At 32.9% G+C, this 24062-nt stretch overlaps 1 protein-coding gene across 1 annotated transcript; it reads left to right on the plus strand.

Moving 5' to 3' along the window:
• The first annotated feature begins 8300 nt into the window (after positions 1-8300).
• Positions 8301-10912, plus strand: LOC143227136 (homeobox protein BarH-like 1). The gene is made up of 2 exons (XM_076458644.1): positions 8301-8852; positions 10578-10912. The coding sequence occupies exons 1-2, from the start codon at positions 8415-8417 to the stop codon at positions 10740-10742; spliced, it is 603 nt and encodes a 200-aa protein (XP_076314759.1). The 5' UTR covers positions 8301-8414; the 3' UTR covers positions 10743-10912.
• Positions 10913-24062: the final 13150 nt, after the last annotated feature.

Below are 24062 nucleotides of genomic sequence, written 5' to 3' on the forward strand. Positions count from 1 at the left end.
TCATCAGGGGTATCGAAAGTCGGTTTCTAGCAGTACAAGTCCGCAGATATGCCGCTGTGCCACTGGAGACTTTCACACAAGTATGCGTAAGTTTAATTGTAACTCTATACATTTTGAAGAGAAACAACTTTTTAAAAATATATTAACAAAATTTGATAATAGTTATAGAATTATTTTGGTAGAAATGATTATGTTAACAGTTTTTTTTTTTATGCACCATTTACACGATTGATTGTTTGCCCATCCCCGACACCGAAACCCAGTTTTAAGCGGTTGAAGTCCGAAGACATCCCGCTATGCCGCTGGGAACCCGTTTATATGCCTTCAATTCAGTTGATAAATTCACACCTTTATCTCCGCACACATATAGCAGGAGTTTGAACTTTTATGTGTTATCAATGTATACCTTTAGGATATGAATGCTTACAATAACAAATAAAGTGTTTGATGGAATAAGTTTAATTTGTTTTTTTTCTAATACATTTTCTATGAAGTAGGAAAATCCTAAAATACCAGTTCCATATTGAGACTGTTAATGTAAGCTTGACACTTTAAAAACTACGACAGATTCAGACTGCAAATGAGCAAACTAAAATTTTATTAAATATATTAAGCTTTTTCTTTCGGAATAAGTCGCACAGACAATGAAACTTATCAATATATTTCATTTTCCAAAGAACTAAACGATATTAGTTCACACGAATGTTTTGATATAAAATCTTTGTCACCGTCCAGTATAAATCGTATCGAAGAAACCACAAATTAAGTCGTTTTTAATAAAAAAACAACAACAACTTTCCTTAAACCAACATTTTAACAATATTTACTCTTGGGTTTAAACGTTGTTTTAATATAAGGATATCATTAGAGAAACATCTGATTTTCTACAACCTCTTTTAGAGTCTAGAGGTCATGACGGTCATCATGTCCATAGTTACCAGTCTGGACCTCTTAAAAACCTCTGCTATAACTCACAAATTATTCACAAAAGAACTGTAAGATTAACTTCTGTTTAATATGTCATTCTGGAGATGTTTTCATTTTTCTATTGAATTAACACGGTTCCAAAACAACACACATACTTCAAAATAAGTAACAGTTCTCAATAATTCTGGATTTTTCCAAATGTAAAATAGTAGCAAAACAAAACGAAGGAAAAGCTGGCTGGTAATTTAGAGATAGGAACATGTGAGTCGAGGGTCAAAAGACATTTAAGCAGATGGAAACACCAAAAAATATGTTATTCGAAAAAAACAACAAATATTTTACCCAAAAGAATTATATTGTAATAATTTCTCTTTTTTGTAAGCGTGATTGGTTACCAGATTAGTATATATATGCCCATGTACGTATGTGTGTTTTAAACTAGAATGTATATGTCTTATGTAGTAAACTACGTGTATGTTTCTTACTGTAGATTATGTATATGTTCTGTAAATATAGTATACGTTTTTTTGGTTTACAATGAATTATGTATATGTCTTATGTAAGAGACTGTGCATATGTCTAATATAGTAATAGACTATGCATATGTTTATGATTATGTGTCATTTTTAAAGAAGAAATATTGTACTGAAAATGTAATATTCTAATCAAAAGCTGTTTCAAGAATTTTATGGATGTCTAATAATTAAATGGGTACCTATTAAAAAAGAATGTAGTATACTTGTATTGTACACTATATATGTAGCATAAAATAAACCGTATATGTCAAGATATATAGTATATCATACGTTTGCGCGTGCATACTACGCTTTGTGTAAATCTTTAACAGCTACTTTTATAGTGTGAAAACCTTTTACAAGATGGCGAGACAGGATTATAATTGTACTTGTCATGAAACATTAGTATTAGGGTTATTATATTTTTAAACACTACATTCTATATTTAATCCCTTAGTGATTTTCAAGAATTTGAAAAGTGTATAATAACAGTATCTCAACAATATTATATTCATCATATCCATTGCCGACGACGCGTTTTGCTCAATCCAGATCTCATCAGGCTAATAGGATACAACAAACACAGGAGTAGTCGAAATAGTATTTATACAGAATGTTCGGAAAGTCACTGTGCAGTTTTGAAAGCAGCGATAACAGCATTCATTCAGTCTATTTCAAGCCATCAACTGATAGCGGTGTTTAGAAACAAAATAAGAAGGATCCAGGCCTGTATTTATGCCAACGGGGTCACTTTCAACATTGTTTATAATTGTTATTCATATTTACCTTCTGTATTCTATATTGAAACATGTCTGTTAATAAATATATAAGTGCACAGCGACTTTCCGAACACCCTGTATAAGCCATTTGTTACAACAACAACCGTTATGGTGTGAATGCCTTTTAGAAATTGGCGAAGCATGATGATGATTCATTATAGTTGTTATAAGACATTAGCGGTAGTCTTATTACATGTTTTAACATTACATTATTTACATAAGACATTAGTGGTTGTTTTATTATATGTTTTAACACTACACTATTTACATAAGACATTAGTAGTAGTCTTATCACATGTTTTAACACTACATTATTTACATAAGACATTAGTGGTAGTATTTTCACATGTTTTAACACTACATTATTTACATAAGACATTAGTGGTAGTCTTATTATACGTTTTAACACTACATTATTTACTCCCTTCGATATTTTATAAAACGTGAAGAGTGTAGAATAATAGTATTTCAAACATTCTATATTCGCCGTATCCATTGCTAGCGACGCTCCGCTAGTGTGAAATGGCACTCACATCATAATAATTGTTGATGCGGTAAATGGTTTAAACAAACAGTGCTCAGATCACTTCTGTACCTTTTGTCTCGTCCGGGCTTGAGCTGAAAGTATCGTCGGAAATAGACTGGAAAAACGTAGTTTGATTGGAATACTATTGTTACAGGCTTTTCTAATTGTTTAAAATCTTTAAAGGACTACATAAAGAAAGCAGTATTTAAAAATACACCATATTACTGAGTAATATATCCCAAGGTTTAAGGAAAGGCGGCGTATCGCTTGGAATCTAATAGAATGCTTAATTTGTAAATGTGTGTTATAGCATTATCTTATAGCAAAGCCACATGGGGCTATCTGCTCAGCCCACCGAGGGGAATCGAACCCCTGATTTTAGCGTTGTAAATCCGGAGACATACCGCTGTACTAGCGGGGGGCCTTAATTAGTAAAACTTGATCGTTTCTCTTATGAGGCCCGACATGGCCAAGCGTGTTAAGGCGTGCGACTCGTAATCTGAGGGTCGCGGGTTCGCATCCCGGTCGCGCTAAACATGCTTGCCCTTTCAGCCGTGGGGGCGTTATAATGTGACGATCAATCCCACTAGTCGTTGGTAAAGAGTAGCCCAAGAGTTGGCGGTGGGAGGTGATGACTAGCTGCCTTCCCTCTAGTCTTACACTGCTAAATTAAGGACGGCTAGCACAGATAGCCCTCAAGTAGCTTTGTGCGAAATTCCAAAACAAACAAAAAAACAAATTCCCTTATGATGCACTCATAGCCTTATGACAGCTAATAGCAAACCATGGAACATCAGATCCACTTCATACCCAGCAATTTAGGATAAATATCTTAAGAACACTGAGTATCTAATAAAGTTAACAAATAAAGCAGTATTAACTCTTGCTTCAACATTGATCGATACATCACTGAAGTTACTTAGTAAACTAAAGTATTAACTATTGTTAGGGATATTTCGCGTCAGAAGTAGTCAAAAAAAGGTATAAATAAAACTATACTTAAGAGTTTAAGTGAAATAAAAGTGACACCTGGCGAGTGATTTAAAAAGAGATGGTGAGGTAATTAATTTATACACACAACTAAGGGAAATCATCTTAAACAGATAATAAGTTAAGGAACAATTAGGGTTCACGCTACAAGAAAGAAATAAGCAAATAATATTTATTATTTTTCTGACAGAGATGAAACCATTGATGGAAAATCACTGGTTCCAGGATTTAAGATGATTACGAAAGGTTGAGCAATGTTTAGGTTATCGATCCAATAAGCTTCTTTTATCCTTGTAAACATCTTCTTAGAACTCATGAATATCAGTAAAAATCTTCTGTCGATATTTTTCACTATTATGACCTTTCTTCGCTGAAATAGAAAGAACTACAAAAAGTTAGAAAGAGAACTGATACATTCCTTTTTAAAAAGAACAACAAAATTAATCTTCCTTCCAAAAACATCAATTCAGAAAAATCTTCTAACATAATTCTCTCCAGTCCTTTTCTTTATTATAAAGAATTAACCATAGCGCCAAGCAATATACCAGATACTATTAAAACCACTTTAACTTACAATGAACAGCTTAAAAATGTTTCAAAACACTTCATCCTCTAATACACATAAGCCTTCTCTAGGTAATGAATCTATTGAAGATAACGGCGACGTTATAATTTGTACAGATAACGATGAACATTCCCCACGTATTTCTAACATCGTTAATCTTTTTAGTTCCTCTGAAACTGAACTCAGTCTCCGTAGTGAAAGGTCTCAAATTCTACACAATAACAGCTATGTTAAAGGGTCTGAACTTCTTTCTGACTTGCATAAATTCTCCAGAAAACTAAAATTTTTTCACAATAAACTTCATTCAACTGAAAAATGAGCATATACTGAGCTTTACCGAAAAGTATTTATGTATTAATACCCATTCCAACCGTATATATTTTTATTTCAAGTGGGTTTTTTCGTCATCGTGAAAAGTGCTTATGGACACCTCCACCAACAGTTAGAGCGTTATATTGAAACAATAGAAAATGACATAATACAAACCTTAAAATTTTTCAAGAAATATCGTAAATATGTTAAGCAAAAATGAAATATTTTTCTAAAAGATTTTGAACTGAACACAAATATCATAACAAAGCCAGTAGAATAGGAATGAGCTACTGTTATTCTTAACAAAGATTACTACGTCACGAAAGATGACCGGCAACTAGAGAACACTATAATATAAAAATTCTCACATGATCCTACAATTCAGTTTATTAAAACAATGATTGATAAGCTTAAAGAACGTATCCAAGGTAATAAAATTAGCAAATAAAAGTTTCACTATTGGATATCTAGACAAGCTTTTCCTGATAGATTTTATATATTACTAAAAACACGCAGACTAAACAACCCTGACTAATCCATAATTTCTAATATAAATATTGCTACTGAAAGCTATCCGCTTTTATTTACCAACACATAACGTGTATTCTTTTACATAAAGGATACCCCCTAATTTCGTGACATCAAAGAGGCTATAAATATTAACTGATAATTACTATCCAATAATCTTCTTTGCATGATGGATGTTTCTTCTCACTAGACCAATATTCCACATGAAAGACTAGACACTCTAAAGCTCACATTAAACCTTTCTAACCCATCAGAATCTCAAATAGTAGCTGATCTTGTCAGCCTGATTTTAACTCTGAAGAAATTCGAATTTAATAATGAGCTATACGTTTAGGTTAATTGTACTCAATGACCAGCAAACTGATTTCCAATTATTTCAACATACAACGAGGTCACATTTAAAACCAGGTTTTTCAACTAAGTCCTGTAAAATATTATGCAAAAACGTTACATAGATGACATTTTTTATTTGAACAGTCGGTCTTCAGCCACTTAAAGAATTTATTTCACATGCAAACTCCTATCGCAAGACAATCAATTTTACCTTTGATTACTTGCCTACTCAAATTATTTTTCTTTATTACTCATCGACTTATGCAAAAAGATACAGACAAACCACAATATCTTTACTTTGAAAGCTGTCATACCGTTCACACTAGATAGGACATTACATAAGCCAAGATCTTAAAAATAAAGAAAATATGCTCAAATGAAACAGACTATAGAGCGAACACCAAAGATCTAAAACAAACCATGTTACAAATAAGATTTAAATATACCAAAACCGACAGACAGATTGAAATGACTAACAGCTCTCAGCAGTAAAACATTTTAAATCAAAGTAATAATAAAGTTTCAAATAACATTCCGCTTATTATTACTTATCAGTTTAAACGCAGAAACGTTTAACGAATTGTGAAAAAAAACATTTTAATCTACTACAACTTAACTAAAACCTTAAACAGATATTTCCTGAAGTACCTGTTGTAAAAAAATGCAATCACCGATATGCAGGACATACACAAAGAAGTCTTAGACGAAGATTCAATAACCATAAATCTCCTATTAACACCGGAAAATATCTTCCTGTTGCTCAATACTTTAACCAACTTGATCATTCCATTAACGATGCCACTCTCATTGGCACTGAAACAAGAATAAATATTAAAATTGTCATAGAGATAAAAGAAACTTATTTTAGCGCTAATCTAAACACTGTTCAGCCTTGTAGAATCAACTTGGATCCTGGAGTCAGTGATTTCTCATCAATAGTGTCATCTTTGTCAGAAAAATAGTAAGTATTATTTGCTTATTTATTTCATGTAGCGTGAACCCTAATTGGTACTTACTATTTGTTTAAGATGATTTCCATTACTCGTTTGTATAAATTACCTCAACATCTCTTTTTAAATCAATCTCTAGGTGTCACTTTTATTTCACTTAAACACCAAGTATAGTTTTATTTATTTCTTTTTTTAACTACTTCTAAGGCAAAATATCCCTAACACGTTTTTACATAACGCAAAACACTTTGTACTGGAATTTTAACACATGGAAAAATAAATTAAACATTTCCGGGAAGACCAGGTGAACTTCATGACGTCACTCAACTCCCTTTATATGTTACTCCTTCGATTACACCACCATTCGCAGTTAGCTCCAATAGGAGAAAAGTCTAGTGAAATTATCTGCTAAACTAAATATCAATTTCTGCTTATTGCAATATGAAGTTAAACATGCTTCTGTTAAAAGGCAATGTTGACCATACCTAGATACCAGGAAAAGATGTTAAAGTATATTAAAGTTCATCCTGAATATAATACAAACATTTTCTATTACAAAATAAAATCAATTTTTCAATCTAGAAATAATGTTAAGTTTTTTTATTTTAATTTCAAACACAGGTGCTTGAGGGATATTTGAGAAAGCTATAGGTATTTATTTAAAACAGGCTTATGGTGGCGAACAGTTTAAGAGGAAATAATGAATATTTACTAATAAAGCGGTCAATAAGCTACAGATTATAATTTCAGTGCCAGAATTTTATGTATATTTTGTAATGATGATTCCATATGTTTTCCTGCTATAAAAAGTATTCATGTTGAAAAAAAACACCATTACTCATCTTAAGCAGATTAAGGTAATTTAAAAAACATAATAAAGAAAGTATTAGAAGTAGAGATTTCTTTTAACTTTCGCGCGACGTTACACGAAGACAATTTATGCTAACCGTCCTTAACTTATAAGTGAAGGCAGTTGGTCATTACCTCTAACTCTTGGGCTTCTTTTTTAGCAACGTATAGTGGCATTGACTGTCACATATAACACCCCCACGGCTGAAATGGCAAATATGTTTAGTGGGACGAAGATTCAAGCCCATAATTCTTATCTAGCGAGTAAAACGTTCTAGCTACTTGGCCATGACGAACCTGGAGTCTAACGTAACGTTCTTTAGAAGAACACACAATAAAATAAACTGTTAGCAGCAGACTAAGATTCATTGAAAGAAATCACAATAAAAAAGTGTTAGAAGTAGCCTTAGGTTCTTTACAAGAAATCATTATAAAACAAAGTGTCAGGAAGGAACGAAGATTCTTTAGGATTAATCATTATAAAGTAAAGTGTTAAATAAACTGAGATTCTTTAGGAGAAATCATTATACAACAAAGTGTTAAATAGATTACAGTTTTTTAAAAGAAATCATTGTAAGACAAAGTATTAAACAGACTGAGGTTCTTTAGAAGAAATAATAATAAACTAAATTATTAGGAGCAGAGTAAGTTTCTTATTATCCTCTTGTGTGTATTATAAAAATTGTGGATTAAAGATGATGTATCTTTGTAAGTTTAATCACAAACTAACCATTACATATGAGTTTAGTTTAGTTGAACTTTATGTTAACTTAAAGCTATTTGTTCAGTCGCATTTGAACTTAAACTATTTCAGTCCGACTAGTACATAGATTTGTAGTCTTTCGTATTTTAATTGGATATTACGAAACTTATGGCATTTCAAGTTGTTGTATTAAGGGTTGTTTCTGTCAAAGTCCAGTGCAATGATGCATAAAGGTTGGTGATGTTTATTATTATCGATAATTGTTTTACTAGAATGAGACAGATTGCTATGGTCGTTAATTTCTATTTTTTATTCAAATACGTTTTAAGTTTTCTCATGCGTATGATAATTGCCTATAACTCTTAACTGTTTATCGTTTTTCAGAGTCTTCTTCTGGAAACACATCGCCATTTCTTGTCCCGGCTGTCTTACCTTCAATGAGTTCCTACTTCCATACATTCTCTCATCCAAGCAGTCATATAGCATGGTCTCACGAGCCAACAGAAGCTAGTGGTATTTCTTGGGCACAAGAAGTCGGTTCTATTGACCACAATGGAAGTTCCTTAAGGCTGGCACCGGGAGTGCTCCGAATACCTTGTGGTACACTGCCTGTTCAACATCCTCTTACTGAGATGCATGAAACTGAGAAGCTAGAAGATGATGCTGGATCAATTGTCACAGCTTCTATTAGCAGGAAGGTCCGCAGAAACCGAACAGTATTCACAGAAGTTCAACTGATGGGACTGGAGAGACGGTTTGACCGACAGAAGTACCTGTCCACTCCAGACAGAGCTGAGTTGGCTCGTTCTTTAGGTCTGACCCAGCTTCAAGTGAAGACATGGTATCAGAATCGAAGAATGAAATGGAAGAAACAGGTAAAACAAGAATAGCTGTGGTTACAATATTAAAGCTGTCATTACAATATTACATCACACTGTCATTTCTGTTCATCTTAATATTGTTTTCATACCTGGGCATAATTTTCTTATTTATTTTGCTTTATTTGTTTACCACGTGTATCTATAAAAGTAGTTGTTATCTGTTTCATTCCGTTACTGCGATTCATATTCCAGGAAACCTGTCTGAATAACAACGCTCTTTCTCAAGTTCCAACGTTTCGTAAAGTCTTTAACATCTATATGTACAAACGTACTCGTAAAAAGTAGAGATTGTACTAAATACAGAACTAAATTAATGGTCTTTTCAATAACTTTTCAGCGAATACCAACGATTATTCAAGCAATAAAACAATATGCAAAATTATTTAAGTTTTTACTCTTCTGTGAATATAAATGTTACTTGCCATCTGCCTACCTGTCTATCTGTATACATCTACACGTTTTTATCTTTGCCTCTGTATGAATTTCGCTTTTGCATTGACTATCATTAAACCCATTGTTCTACCGTATGGTTTTCTGGTATAATGGATATCTTGCACATTTGAGAACTTCTCTTGTAAAACAACAGCTAATCACTTAACAGTACAATCTGCGTAGACAAAGTGTGACCATCTGTAGAATTTAGACAGGTATCTGTTAGCAGAATAAGATTATTTCTAAAGCCTGAAACAGGAACTGTTACGTACAATTAAATTAAAAGTATGTCACATGGTTTTCGTAAGATCACACGCTAGTACTTTTGAACTATTATGGCCCAGTTTAAGCATTTTTTTCAACATGGATTGATAGAAATGTTTAATTTCATCATACCGATGGATTTTAGAGAGTTTTTTAATCGCCAGAAGCTCTTTTATTCTGGCGTCTATTTTGAGCTACATATGATGATAGTAAAGTTGTTTCCATCAGGACTTATTTAACGTTATTGATTCACGTCTTTGTGGGTATTTGAAGAATTAACAGAACTACGTTTCAAATGCCATTTTAGATGTTGTTCTAAACGAAGCGTAGTGTATCACATATAATCTTGTCCGAATCGAAAATGTCGTTAGAGTGTTTAATTTTGTTAAATATGTCTTTTGTTTCAATACATTCTGAACTCTCAGTACTTGTTTTTAAGCTATACACATTGAAATTTGTTGACAGTTTTTAATTTCAAGATATTATATCACATAACTCATTTTATCCTCAAGTAGAAGACTAGCAAAAACTGACAGTTATGCATAATTTAGTATAAGCTCCACTTAAGAACGGTTATAAAATATTATCAAATCTTAAAATATTAAAAATTTCCAACATATATTGAACTCGAAATCGTCAGCAATAAATACAGTTCTTCTGGATTTAACGTTATATCTTAGAGCCATTATATCACAAAAACGTGCCTCATTCGAACATCGTATTTTTATTCATTGTTAGCGTCAATACAGAAACCCAAATTTATAACATTAGCTGTAGAATGTGTACCACGAGAATTAGCATCAGAATTTTTAAATAAATTATATTTGGCTAAATCGGATGTTATAGACAAACACGAGTAAAACTCTGACAGCAAGCTGCAATACAGAGGGCAAAAGTTATCGGATGTAAGATAAAAAAATCTTAAGGAACTCACCTGAGGATTTTCCGAGAAGTGTACACTATACTTATCTGAAATTATATTTTTTATGAATCCTGATTTTATTTTTCATTATTTATCTGCAGGTAATGCAAGGAGGATGTGTTATTCCACCAACAAAACCCAAAGGCAGACCGAAAAAGAACTCCATTCCATCTTATGGAATATATCAAGGATCAGAGCAGTATGAATTATCAACAGCAGCCTCTCTCTTACGCTCTGACAAAGACTCAGATATCTCAGTAGTCTGAATATGTGTTTTTTAAACTGTTTTCATGTAGTTTTAGTCAAATAAAATATGCATGTCTCTTTCAAAATTCAAAGCTAAAGTATTTGTACATGTGTATTCAATAAGCTATAACATATTATCAATGTTGGGAAAGGATTTATGCAAGTGCCCTTCAGTGGCTCAGCAGTACGTTTGAGGGCTTATAATACAAAACGCAGATTTCGATACTCTTAGTGGGTATAGCACAGACAGCCCACTGTACAGATTTGAGATTAAAAACAAAACAAACCAATATAAGGAAATATAGTTTTTCTGTTTGTAACTAAACATTAATTAAAATATTATCTAATTCTAAATCTACTCGTTACGTCCACAAAATTAAATATATTCAACGTAAGTTCCATGTTTCCGATTCTGAATGAAACTCATAATATAAACCAGAAGCGGGCTGTTATCACAAAAATCCAAAGCGCGTGCGTTGCCACTTTAAGATTATTTTTGAAAGTATACTCCTTCCTATGATGGGTTAGGAGAGACTATAACCTTTGTTTCATATAGGTAATTGTTTAAGAGGAACTACAACGTTTGATTCTAATGAGATATGAATGTTGGATATCATGAAATGAGGTTACATTACGGTCTATACTAATTGAGAAAAATGCTTCTACGATCTTTTAAAGTAATTTAAAAACTCGGTTTATGAACACAGTTTTCCTTATATCGTACTGAATGGACACTATGACTAATACTTGCTCAGAGAGAGGTTATTGGTAAAGATAAAGACACATCTTGTTGTATAAAGATTGTACACTCAATAAAAGCAAACTTTCATGTATATGTTTGACACTGTGAAGACACATATACTTCACTTATTATAATAGGATCCTAGATACATATGTTCTATGGAATATAAGAGGACGCAAGACACATATAAACTCCTGAATGTAACAAGACGATAGACACGGATATTCTATTGACTTAGACAGGACGCTAGACACATATAACCTACAGAGTGTAACAGAACTATAGACACATATATTTTACTGAATATAACAAGACGATAGACACATGTATTTAAGTGGGATACAAATAGTCAATGTAATAGGTTAAGATGTAACTACATATGTAATAATTGTTATGTGACTGTTTACTGTATTGGGTGGAAAATGTTTTACGTTTTGTTGAGTTAAGACTATAGATTGTGCTTGTTTAATCAGATAATTATATTTTTTTCAGGACAACAGTACTAATTCTCATAGGTTCCAAATAATCCTATAACATGCCGGTGGAAAAACAAACAAACCATAAGCTATAATTTATACAGATGTTATGAAGACTTTGTTTTGCTAAAAAGAACTTTTATTTTGTGATTTGAGTTTTATTGTAAGGAGTCAGTTTTTTATATTGACTTGAGATGAGCATATGGCTTGTGTCAGATTATAATATATATATTTATTGAAGGGAAGTTATTTACTATTTTGGATTTAGAGATCACAAATTATATTTATTGAAAGAAGACAGGTATTTAGTTATATGTATTGAGGAGAGACTATTTCCGAAGCTTATTGAGAAACGCTATCATATATGTTGGATTGAGTGTAATAATTATACTTATATTAACGAAACGCTGTCTTCTATTTTGTGTTAACTCAAGATCATGTTTACCAAAATTATATTTGATTTACCTATAGTTTTTTTAAACGATTGCCATGCATTGTGAAGAAACGGCGCATTATGATTTCTGATAGACTGAAATAACACAAAGTTTTGTGTATTATAACAGAATTATAAATTATACCAAATTAAAAGGATGATTTATTGAAACCGAGTTTTAACTAGGATGTATTGAGTAGGTTCTATTATGCACGTGTTTTAAGGGCGTGCAGTTAGTGTTCGAGGCAAAGCTATTCAGTAGGTAATTATGTAAAGAAGAACCGTAGATCTAATGAAAGAACTTTGCTCTTCCTGTAGTGTATTGAAAGGGGACTATATCGTTTATTTTATTAGCATAAGACTGTGACCTATGGTTGTTTATGAGATGGCATAACTAAGATGAGCGTAAATGTACTCTAAGTTAATTCATCTAGATAAGGTTTCAGTTCATCTTCTGACATCGCTATGAAATGCGTACATCGCATTTATTGTTATCTATACACGGATATATTTTCTATTCTTAAAATAAGATATTATAGGATATAGATATTATAGGACAGTTTATTAAACGGTGAGAATTTAGCAATGAAATTGGAAAACATTCAAATTGTTCAATGCTAAAATTTTTGTGCTAGATTAGATTATTTTGTACAGATACTGAAATGAATCCTGCTTTCTATAAAAAATAAAATGAGAAAGAAACTGTAAATCAAATCAAGAAGTTGTGTTTGACGTTTTGTTAGATAAAGTAAAAAAGAAAAGTTCCTAAATGTACTTATAGTGGAAGCTTTCTCAGGTTGTTACGTCGACGTGCTCAAGTAATAAAGTTCCTCATATAGATATACGTGGAATACAGGGTGGCCCAAAAGAAAATATCAGATATGTTTGCGATCACCATTACCCATATAACAAACGAAGTTTTCTGCAGTGAGTGAAAAATAATTATCATACGGCTGCTGATAGAAAGAATTTTCAACGGCTATCGTAAAAAATAATCCTTATGTGACTGTTGACGAGCCTATAGCTCCCGAACTGAAGAAGAAATTGTCCTCATGACATCATCAATAACATCTTCACGTGACTCTCAAAACAAAAATAAACAACAACTATGTACTCTGTAAAAGATAAGACTATTTTCGAAAAAGGTGGAAGGAAGATCTGAATTATTTGGGACATGCGTATTGAAGTATTTGTATCACGTGTGTAGACAGATCACATAATCACAATCTTTAAAGTATTAAAAACTCTTCGTCTCATATTTTCTTTTGGCCCGCCCTATAAGAATTTGTTTATATTAATGATTTTAAATATTTTGACCTCAAGAAAATAAGCATAAAACATCTTTTACTATTTTAGAACGAATAAATTGTACTAAATTATTATGTAAATAAAAACTTTTCACACTTCAAGTTTCCTTTCGATTTATTACACATTTCGTTTCGCTTTAATCTTGTGTTTCAAGAATATTAGTATAAATAATTCAATCCGTAAGGTTTTTACAAGCGCAAAAACTTCAGATAAATTTATCAATTAAAGTTTTGGAAACACAACGTTACATTTGTTTTATTTGTTAAATGTTTATTATAGCAAATATCTGTATAACAGTTACAAATCTTTATAGGGGGGTATCGTTATCCCAGTACCTGGACCGAGTCAGTTTTTTACACAAACAGTCGAATCCTCCGATGGGTCAGTGGTAAATGTACTATCTTGAAATGCTAAATTCTAGGATCAGTTCTTTGCAATGGAAAGAGAGCAGATATCTCATTATGTAACTTTGCACGAAAATAACAGAAACAAAGTCGAAAAGAAATGTATAACAAGAAGTCGTCTTACACAGGAATGTATTAATGCTATTGTACTTAAGATATGTATATACATTGTTTTTCAGAACGTGTAAGGCACATAAAATAAACTTTGGCCTCCCAAAGGTACAGCGGTATCTCTACTGACTCAGCCCATTAGAACAGAACACAGATACACCGCTGTTTAGCTTTGTGCTTAATTATAAACAAACTAAACATACGTAGAAATAAATGACTTTTACTCTCCAGATAATATAAAAGATATTTTTATTTCTGTCAACGTTTTGTTATTATGGCTTCGTCTGGCCTAGAAATACAGTTATATAATCAACCTTTTTATCTTTACTTAATTAAGACATTCGTAACACATTAAACTGAAACTTAAAACGCAGAAACAATATATTTTTGTATCTGGTTATTTCAAGTCCACTGTTATTCCCTTATCTTGAAACTACACGCGGTCAGGGTATATGGCCACAATAGGAAGCTTTGAAGACGATCGAGTTGAGTTAAGTACTACATTAACAACTGATTCTGAAGTGAAAATAAAACTAATGCTCAACTAGCACTTTACTACAGTTGAATTATTACAAGCTTGCTTTATACTCAAAAGTACAAGAGCACCATATATTCATCATAATCTAAGTTATCATTCGTATTGAATACACCTTAAAGGATGTAAATTTAATGTTTTTATCAAATTTGTTTCCGTTGTATTGAGAACGTTCAACAGCTAGCTGTGCATAGCTATTTAGAAGATAAACAGCTAATTAGCAGCGCCCAAAGCCAGCTCTCGTCTGACCAATTAATGGGTCTTGAATGCTGTTCTAACAACACACCCACAGCCTCATAAACCCTCAAAATTACTGTCTGAGTACGCCAATCGTTAGGTGTTTGTGTTTTCTTATAGTAAAGCCACGTGGGGCTATCTGCTGAGCCCACCGAGGAAATCGAACCCCTGATTTTAGCGTTGTAAATCCGTAAACATACCACTGTACTAGCGGGGGGCCCAATGCCAGGCTATTATTTGAATTTGACTCTATCTACTAGCATTTTAATTAATTGGTTCTCCATTATAAATTCTAAACATTTGGGGGCCTAAATTCATAATCTTGAAGACTGTGAAATGATAACATTGTTAAAATAACTGATAACGTTAGCATAAAATTGTAGCTTTTGGTTACAGAAATAAATTTCAAGTGATGGAAAAGAAACTTTGTATTATACTATATATTTTCCATATTTCTCACAGTTCACAAGGTTCCCATGTAAAAAGTCTGGCGAATTAGAACTTAGATTTACATATTGATTTTAAAAGTTCGTAAAACCAGAAAGAACTTGAGCAAAACTTACAAGATGAAAATACGATAGTTAGATTAAAGTGTCTTGATTCTTTGGCAAATTTCATTTACAGTGATTAAACGCGTGTAAACTTTTATTTTTGCTGTCAGATTTAATCGTATGAAGAAGCTAAATTGTTTTCTCTTGCATAGACTGATTATAACCTGAATAGAAAGTACTAAGTGATTAAAGGTCTGTGACACTTCCAAGCTATCAAGGTTTGAAATCCAATCGAAAATGCTAGTAGTAGTAGTCGAAAAATATATTCGTTTGACCATAATCTTAATTAAAGTTAGTAGAAATTTTTTCTCATGTCCATTGGTCCCCCGCTGGGACAGAAGTAAGGCTATGATTTACAACACTAAAATCAAGGGTTCGATTCCTCTAGGTGAGCACAGCAAGTAGCTCGATGTGGCTTTGCTATAAGAAAAACACACACACTCAAACCTAAGTATTTTGTTCTCCAGTGTGTCAGCTTATAGACCTACAACTCTAAATTTCGGAGTTCTATTTCCGGCAGTAGATAAAGCAGATAATTCATTGTGGCTTTGCTCTAAAACAATAAAAAATACACGTGATAGCCATATTACAATATTTTATTAATCAATTACATGTGAACAATGTCCTGCGTTTTTATTAGTTTTTTTTAAGGTTTAAAACTTTCACTAACAGGAGATTTTTTTACCAGTAACAGTACTTTTATATTTACATTAGGCGTAACTATTATCAACAGTAAGTTTATGTTAATTCACATAACCTAAAGTCACATTACTGTGCGTTTATAACACAACTGTTAAAAGTTAAACTTACCAAACCTATTGATCCCCAGTAGCTCAAGGTAAATCTGAGGCTTATAGCGATGATAATCGGGTTTCGATACTAGTGGTGTCACAACACAGAAAGCCATTTCATAGCTTCGTGCTAAACTACAGATAAACAAACCTTTCATATATATTTGTGATATAAATAACTCTGTCGTTTGTGATACTAAACGTAAACGAGAAACAAGCAGTACATTTGATATAAAAATAATACGATGTATTAAGTTATCTCTAATAAAAAATATACAAAGAGAAGCAGGCGATATCCTACTTACTAATGTATTTTTTATCATTTCAAAGTGTTCAATACTGTCTTGCTTTATTATTTAATTTTAGGATTTGGTCATCTGGATCGGCATCACAGCTCCAAACATAATATCAAGTGAGGTGTGTATACTAAATACATCAGGTTTTAATCAGTCGTTTTGTTAATGCTAGAAGATGAAATAAGTACAGCACTGAGTTATAGCATATTTTAATTTCAAATCCGATTTATGTGCATGTATTTATTTATCAAAGTCTGGTGACATACTGTAGTAAATTTAACACTTTTATTGACTTATGGTGGGGAAATATCTGCACATGATTTCTTCAAGTCCGGTGAGTAAAAGATCTCATTCCTAATCGTGTTTCCGGGCTTGTTTTAATGACTTTGAGTTTGGAAATTTCCTCACTAGTAACGTTGACTGAGAAAAGTCAACAGAAAAGTCAGTACATTCCATTCTAATACACATTCCCAGACTCATTTCAGTTACGTATGTAGATACTATTGTCAGAAAAAAAACTTCCATTTTTAGTAACATTTTGTAGCTGCGGGTTAGCTCGAAGTTGATTGCATGCAGTCAATCTTGCAATAGTACAACAATAGTAACAAATTAGTCTGAGCATGTCAGTCCTGGATGTAAATACTCTTTAAATTATCATTGTCATTTGTTCTCTGTGTCTGGGTACATTTGAGGACAATCTAGTAATATATGACATTTATAACATCAGTCAATACATGAGTCCAACTATCTTATTTATTGTACAGCAGTTGAAGGAATTCATTCTGTATGTCCTGACTTAGAGATTTTGAATTTATTACTTTGTAAATAATTCTTCAAGGATCAAACATGGCCAAATACCCAATAAATCAGTTTCTCTCGACTTCCACGAAGAACAATATTTCCAGTTTGATGAGCTCTGTAAATGTACTAAGTCTTGCAAGTTCAACAAGTTATCTGTTGTTTAATCGGGCACGTAATTTCCATTGCGATATTCTGATGAATTTTCATTCGAGATCTAATTCTGGTTCTTGTCTCAACATAGCCTGATAACACATTATTCTCAACTTTTATTCTCCTGTGACGATAATGAAAAGACAGTTTTGCCGAAAATAATAAAGCGTATGTAATTTAGTATTGAACCCATTTTTTTTTTTAAATCTTCACTTACATGTCATTGTCAATAACTTAATAATCGAACCCGTTGTCTTGGTAATTCTCCGTTAACATTTCATCCTGTGTAACTTACTACTTGGTAATTTTCCATTAAAATGCTATAACATGTGCATTTCATTCCCTTGTAGTCTTTGGGACGTTCGCAAGTCTGAGCTATATTGGACCCATTTCGACCAACAGCTGTCACACCTTTGAACTGATATTTGACGAGTCAGCTGGAACTCTCGCAACAGATACATTCTTGGCCATGGGCGTTCACAGAAATATTTTCAGGGTGGAGAATGCAATACATGTATGTATGGAATCAGCTTGTACAGTGTAAGTCAGCATACTAAAGTAATGTGTTACGTGTACTTAAACGCAAACACAAATTTACGGCTTTAATAAAAATTACTAAAATGTTTAGTTTAATGTGATGTTATGTTTACGTCATAGTATGCGCAGTTTTTGTTAAAAGTAAGGAGGGGCCAATGCCTCTTTTGTCTCTTCTGTGGTCTTTTCAATTTCTAAAAGAGTGTAGCAGGAAAGAGTAGAATCGGTCTTCTTGTTAGTTTTACCAGAAATAATTTGTTTATTCGCTCCAACATCTCTTAACTTTATTTTAAAGTGTCATGTTGCAAAACCCCAGAAAACCTTAAGTTTTTAAACCTGCCTAATTTCCGACACTGAGTACAAGAGAGACTTTGTCTTTCATAATCTTTTTTTTTTCAAGTTAACTTTCACAATTTTTGAATTATCATTGTTATAATTGCCACTTTTGAAGCTATCTTTCATTTTTCTAAAGTTCTATGAACTTTTAAATAACTTTATAAGAATATTGTTTACTCTGTGCGTTTTGAAAAAAACAGTTAACATTCGTAGTATTTCGAACTCAGTCTGGTTTATATACCAGAGAAACCTAATTTTTAGAATTTTTTAGAGATTTCTATTTACACATTTTGAAATATTTCAACAATGTACGCGTCATGAAACATACAGAGATAAAAAGGAATGACTCGAGGCCTGGCATGGCCAAGCGCGTAAGGCAGGCGACTCGTCATTCGCGGGTTCGCGCCCGCGTCGCGCTAAACATGCTCGCCCTCCCAGCCGTGGGGGCGTATATGTGACGGTCAATCCCACTATTCGTTGGTAAAAGAGTAGCCCAAGAGTTGGTGGTGGGTGGTGATGTCTAGCTGCCTTCCCTCTAGTCTTACACTGCTAAATTAGGGACGGCTAGCACAGATAGCCCTCGAGTAGCTTTGTGCGAAATTCCCAAACGAACGAATGACTTCTACCTTTTACTCTAAAACGGAGTGAAATTGGTTGCTTAGTTCCTGCTTTCCCATTGGCTATTTGCAACAGATGTGTCTGGTCGTCAGAAACACAATAGAGGTAGTATAAAACGTAGCAGACACAGCAAATGAAAATTATCAAAAAATATATCCTAATTTGTAGTTCCCTCTCCCATCGCTGTTCTTTTACTGCCTATTTTGCATATCCAGTAATTCCTGTTCATTTGTCTCCCAAGCTGAAAATCAGGTTTAGTTACCCAACGTTCGTACGTGGGGGCGTTATAAAGTGACGGTCAAACCCACTATTCGTTGGTAAAAGAGTAGCCCAAGAGTTGACGGTGGGTGGTGATGACTAGCTTCCTTCCCTTTAGTCTTACACTGTTAAATTAGGGATGGCTAGCACAGATAACCCTCACGTAGCTTTGTACGAAATTCAAAAAGCAAGCAAACCTTTCGTATAGCACAGATAACCAGTTGCGTAGCTTGAAGCTTAATAACAAACAGATGTTGTTTACTTATAGAAGAAAAGTATGAATGTATTAGAATAATAGCTGAACTTTTATATATTTCTTCTGATATATTGAGTTTATTTGCACATTTTGTGCAACAAATACAGTACATCAAATATAAACATATATTTCTTATACAAAGGTGAGTTGAAAGCTGTCTGAGAACTGAAATATCAGATACTTAATTTTATTAACATTTAGTTAATATGTTAATACCTCAAGATATCGCTGATGTAGCTCACAACCATTTTCAGCATATGTTTTGGTGTCTCGAAATCAACCGATATTTATAGATAGCATTTAAACTAAGTCTTAAACGTTGTGGATTATCCGGTTCGCTTTGGTGTTGAGTGAAAGGGCATGTGACCAGCAGCGTACAATAAGTATTTGTTTGTTTTGAATTTCGCACAAAGCTACTCGAGGGGCGTTATAGTGTAACAGTCAATCCCACTATTCGTTGATAAAAGAGTATCCCAAGAGTTGGCGGTGGGTGGTGATGACTAGCTGCCTTCCCTCTAGTCTTACATTGCTAAATTAGGGACGGCTAACACAGATAGCCGTCGAGTAGCTTTGTGCGAAATTCAAAAAACAAACAAAGAAAAATAAAAAACAATCATATCCTTTTCTTAGTGGACACCTATACTCAACCATTAAAAGACACAACAGAAATTATTATCATTGTTACTGTGATATTATGCCGGCTTTTTAATACAATATCAGAATATTTAAGAACGTTAACGTATGATTTTTTTGTCTGAACTTTCTTGGTAAGTCTTATGCACGTAAAACTGAACACGAAATAATTAGAAGCATCCAGCAGATTTAAAGTAGACTTGACCACAACGCAGGGGGTCTTTAACTTGTCAAAAATATACAGGGATACAGTGTAATATAGTTGGTTAGAAATAAGTGATAATTTATTAAAATGTAGAGGAACATGAAAAACTACTTCTATTTGCTTAATGTCTTATACATTTGTAATGGTGGTAATATTACGCGCAAGTGCTGTGATATTTTTGAGGAAGTTTCTTCTTATGGCAAAGTTCCAAGTTTTAGTGTTTTAATGCCTTCAGGTTGTAGAATGTACGATAAATCAAACAGACTTTTTTCTTTCTCCAGTTGTGTACTAAAACTCCTCCTTTACAAAACTTATGACTCATATGGTAAGAAAATAAACGACAACTACAAATCCACAGTGTAAATTTAAGTTTTTTAAGTCAAAATGTTTATATTTTTAAGCCCAGGAACTCCGAGGTCAATGGCAAGATTTTTATCGTTACAACTTACATACATCTGTCTTATAATTTTAAGGTAGCCTCATATACTTTTACCATTTAAGTGTCAGCCTAATTGAGTTGAAGTCTATATACCTGTACATTCAGTAAACCCATGTTCATGCCTGATCACAATTAGATAAAATAGATGCACAGTTTTGTACAAGTCGTTTAAGCGTTATTCAGTCCAAGCTGTTGAATTCAGTGCTGGGGTCTTAATCAAAAGCAATCTTCTTTAACTTAGGCCTAGCTTAAGTGTTTTCAGACAAATTTGTTAGATCTACGCTAACTAAAATTATGCTTGATGAAGTCTCTAGCACTAGAGACGAAACTTATATTGAATAAACTTTAAACAACGAGTAAAAAAACAAAACACAAAACATCTGCTCAACTGCTTTATTTTATCTAATTGCAAATTATTGAAAATTATAACTATTTATTCAAAAGACATTCCACATTAGATGTTATTGAATATTAAGATATGATTTAGTGGAAGTCATTTACGATATACTTATGTTCATAAAAGAAACTCATAGTATAGTTTAAACACAATCATTTTATATATGATGTCTATCTGAATTCGTAAGTAGCTTTTTTGCACAAACAATGCACAAGTTGAACTGACGAATTTATCTTAATTCTCGAACCGAGTCGCATCGTGAGGTATGTTTATATGGCTAACCAACATTTATTACACTATTAAATGTACAGAAGACAATGTTGGGGTAGCTGCTGCTTATAAAATCAATGATATTCTATTACGTGCCATCCCACATTAGAAGTAGCTGTTGTTTATAAAATAAATGACATTTTATTACGTGCCATCTCAGGTTGAAACAGTTACTGTACTAAGATTTTCTTTGAAGTGAGTGACTAATGTTAAGCATAATTTGAAACATATTGGAAAGAATTTGACACAGTTTCCTACAACGAATAAGGATAACTGGTAAAGTAAAACCCCAATGTATTCATGTTTATATAACAAAAGCAGATATTGTACTACTAAAGGGTTGTATCGCTCCTGTGGAAATGTATCTTTCTCTTTGACGTCGATCAGGATTTATCTGAAAATAGTCAAATGTCAAAGTGAGGTCACTTACTGTCACGGTATATTCTAATTACATTACGCGATAATTTTATGTTATAAAGTTAAGAAGTAATATTACGATTAAAATTAATAAAAATGCTATATTATACACAATCTAGTTAAGGCGTAGCGCGCTACACCAAATGTTATCCACAGTAATATTTACAGTATCTCAAGCAACTCTACGTGCTTCAAATTGAGAAGTTTTGCAAGGTAAACAAATATTGGCGTTACACAATATGTTCGCAACCAAAGACGCTGAGAGCCATTGGGGAAGAACTTGGTATGTCCTCTTCCCTTCTTAAATACTTTTTAGAAAAATGCCTTGTATAAGTCTAAATTATTAAGTCTCGTTTACTGATTGCTTAAACGTTCCATATTGATTTGGTACATTCTGCACACATTTTTTATTGTTCTCATTGGACACCTGGTGAGTAGTGGGTTACCTGGGAAATATTCTCAACCTCTGCGGTCCCTCGGAATGTTTGTTATTAGAGCAAAAGGTATTCACATGTCGACTTGTTTTTCATGGACTAAAAATAAAACAGAGTATAGACTGAGTAAACTCCTAAAATACCACTAGATGTCGGTACTATAGCTGAGGAGAAATTCAATATACCAAAAACAAAGTCATGAGAAAATGGAACCAGTATTTTGCGCAAGTAATATTTTTTTCGCATATTCTTGTTACAAAATGCCATTTTGCTCTTGCAAATGAAATTATGTTTTCCAATCAAAATTATGAAAATTCCTTATAATTCCTATCTCATAATTCTGTATTTGAGAGGAAAATGTTGAAAGTTCAGTTTGATTTGCATGTATCTGGTCTGACGTTTGGATTCTCTCTCAGATACGGTGCAGCATGTCTTCCTTTCTTGTATTGTTCTGACGCATCTAGATACTCCAGTTTGTTTCATTTTTGTACTCATGTCTTTCATCCAATTTTTTCATGGTCTATCCCTTTGTCTCTTTCCATCCATTGATGTTGTCCTTCAATGATGTTCTCTGTAATCTCTGCTCTCTGACAACATTACCATAGTATCTGCACTTTCGTTGTTTTAATGTATTAAGTAATGTTCTTATAGTATCGTCTTTCTAAGTACCTCTTCATTGGTGACTCTGTCTTTGCAAGATATTCACACAATTTTTCTAAACATCTACATTTAAAACGCATTGATCTTCTCTTCCACATGCTTGTTGACTGTCCATGTTTCACTGTCATACATGAGAGTAAACTATACGTAACATCAAGCTAATCTCTCCTGCGTTTTGGCGCTTATGTTTCATGCTGTTAAGACATCTCTCATTTTGCAAAAGGTATTTCCTGCAGTTTCTACTCGACTTCTTATCAATGTTCCATGCGCCGAAATGATTTGTTTTAGATATGTGAGTCTTATCATCTGTTCCAGATAGACCCGTCGACTGTGATGTTTATCTTTTCCATGTTTTGACGTTCCTTGCTTACTATAATCGTCACTGTCACATGTCTTTGAAAATGTCCTCTGTATACAGGTTAAAATGTTTCGGCAGGTTACATACCCCTGTCTTACTCCTCTTTTTATGGAAAATTCCTCTGAATCATTATAAACGAACTTGATTGATGGTGTCTGCTTTTATGTATCGCAGAATTTAAAATAATAGCAGAAACAGACACTCATAACCTGAAGGAATAAACTATATAAAACTCATTTTAATTTGATTTTGAATACCTTCTAATTTAGAAAATGCCTATTGGATGAATGGTGGTAGTCAACTTTGTTAATTCTGAACAGCGTAACTAGTTTCAAATTCTTGTGGTACCCACTTATTGTGGGAAGCAGATTTTGAAAAAAGGTAACAGAAATGAATTTGCTGGTTTTACCAGAATTCCAAGTAACTAGTTGGTACTCCTACAATCAACATATGGTCTTCATGGTGTTGAACTTCAACAATCGACGAATAGCCTTTATTTTGTTTTAACATCTTACAATTTGAGGTAAATTATACAAGACTCTAATTTTTTATCTTAATTAATAAATCTGTGTAGTTTTGGAATTCCAAGTAGTTTTGATTTAGTTTGCTAAATATAATTATATATTTAATTTAAAATTCAATATTAATTCAACTGACACCCGCTAGTACAGCGGTATGTCTCCGGATTTA

This window comes from Tachypleus tridentatus, chromosome 9 (assembly GCF_004210375.1).
Source record: "Tachypleus tridentatus isolate NWPU-2018 chromosome 9, ASM421037v1, whole genome shotgun sequence".
NCBI classification, from domain to species: Eukaryota; Metazoa; Arthropoda; class Merostomata; order Xiphosura; family Limulidae; genus Tachypleus; species Tachypleus tridentatus.

Excerpts from the sequence above, each read along its gene's own strand:
- LOC143227136 (XM_076458644.1), top strand. The coding sequence starts at position 8,415 with ATGAGTTCCTACTTCCATACATTCTCTCATCCAAGCAGTCATATAGCA. Across the intron at positions 8,853-10,577 it reads GAATGAAATGGAAGAAACAG|GTAATGCAAGGAGGATGTGT; the intron begins GTAAAACAAGAA and ends ATTTATCTGCAG.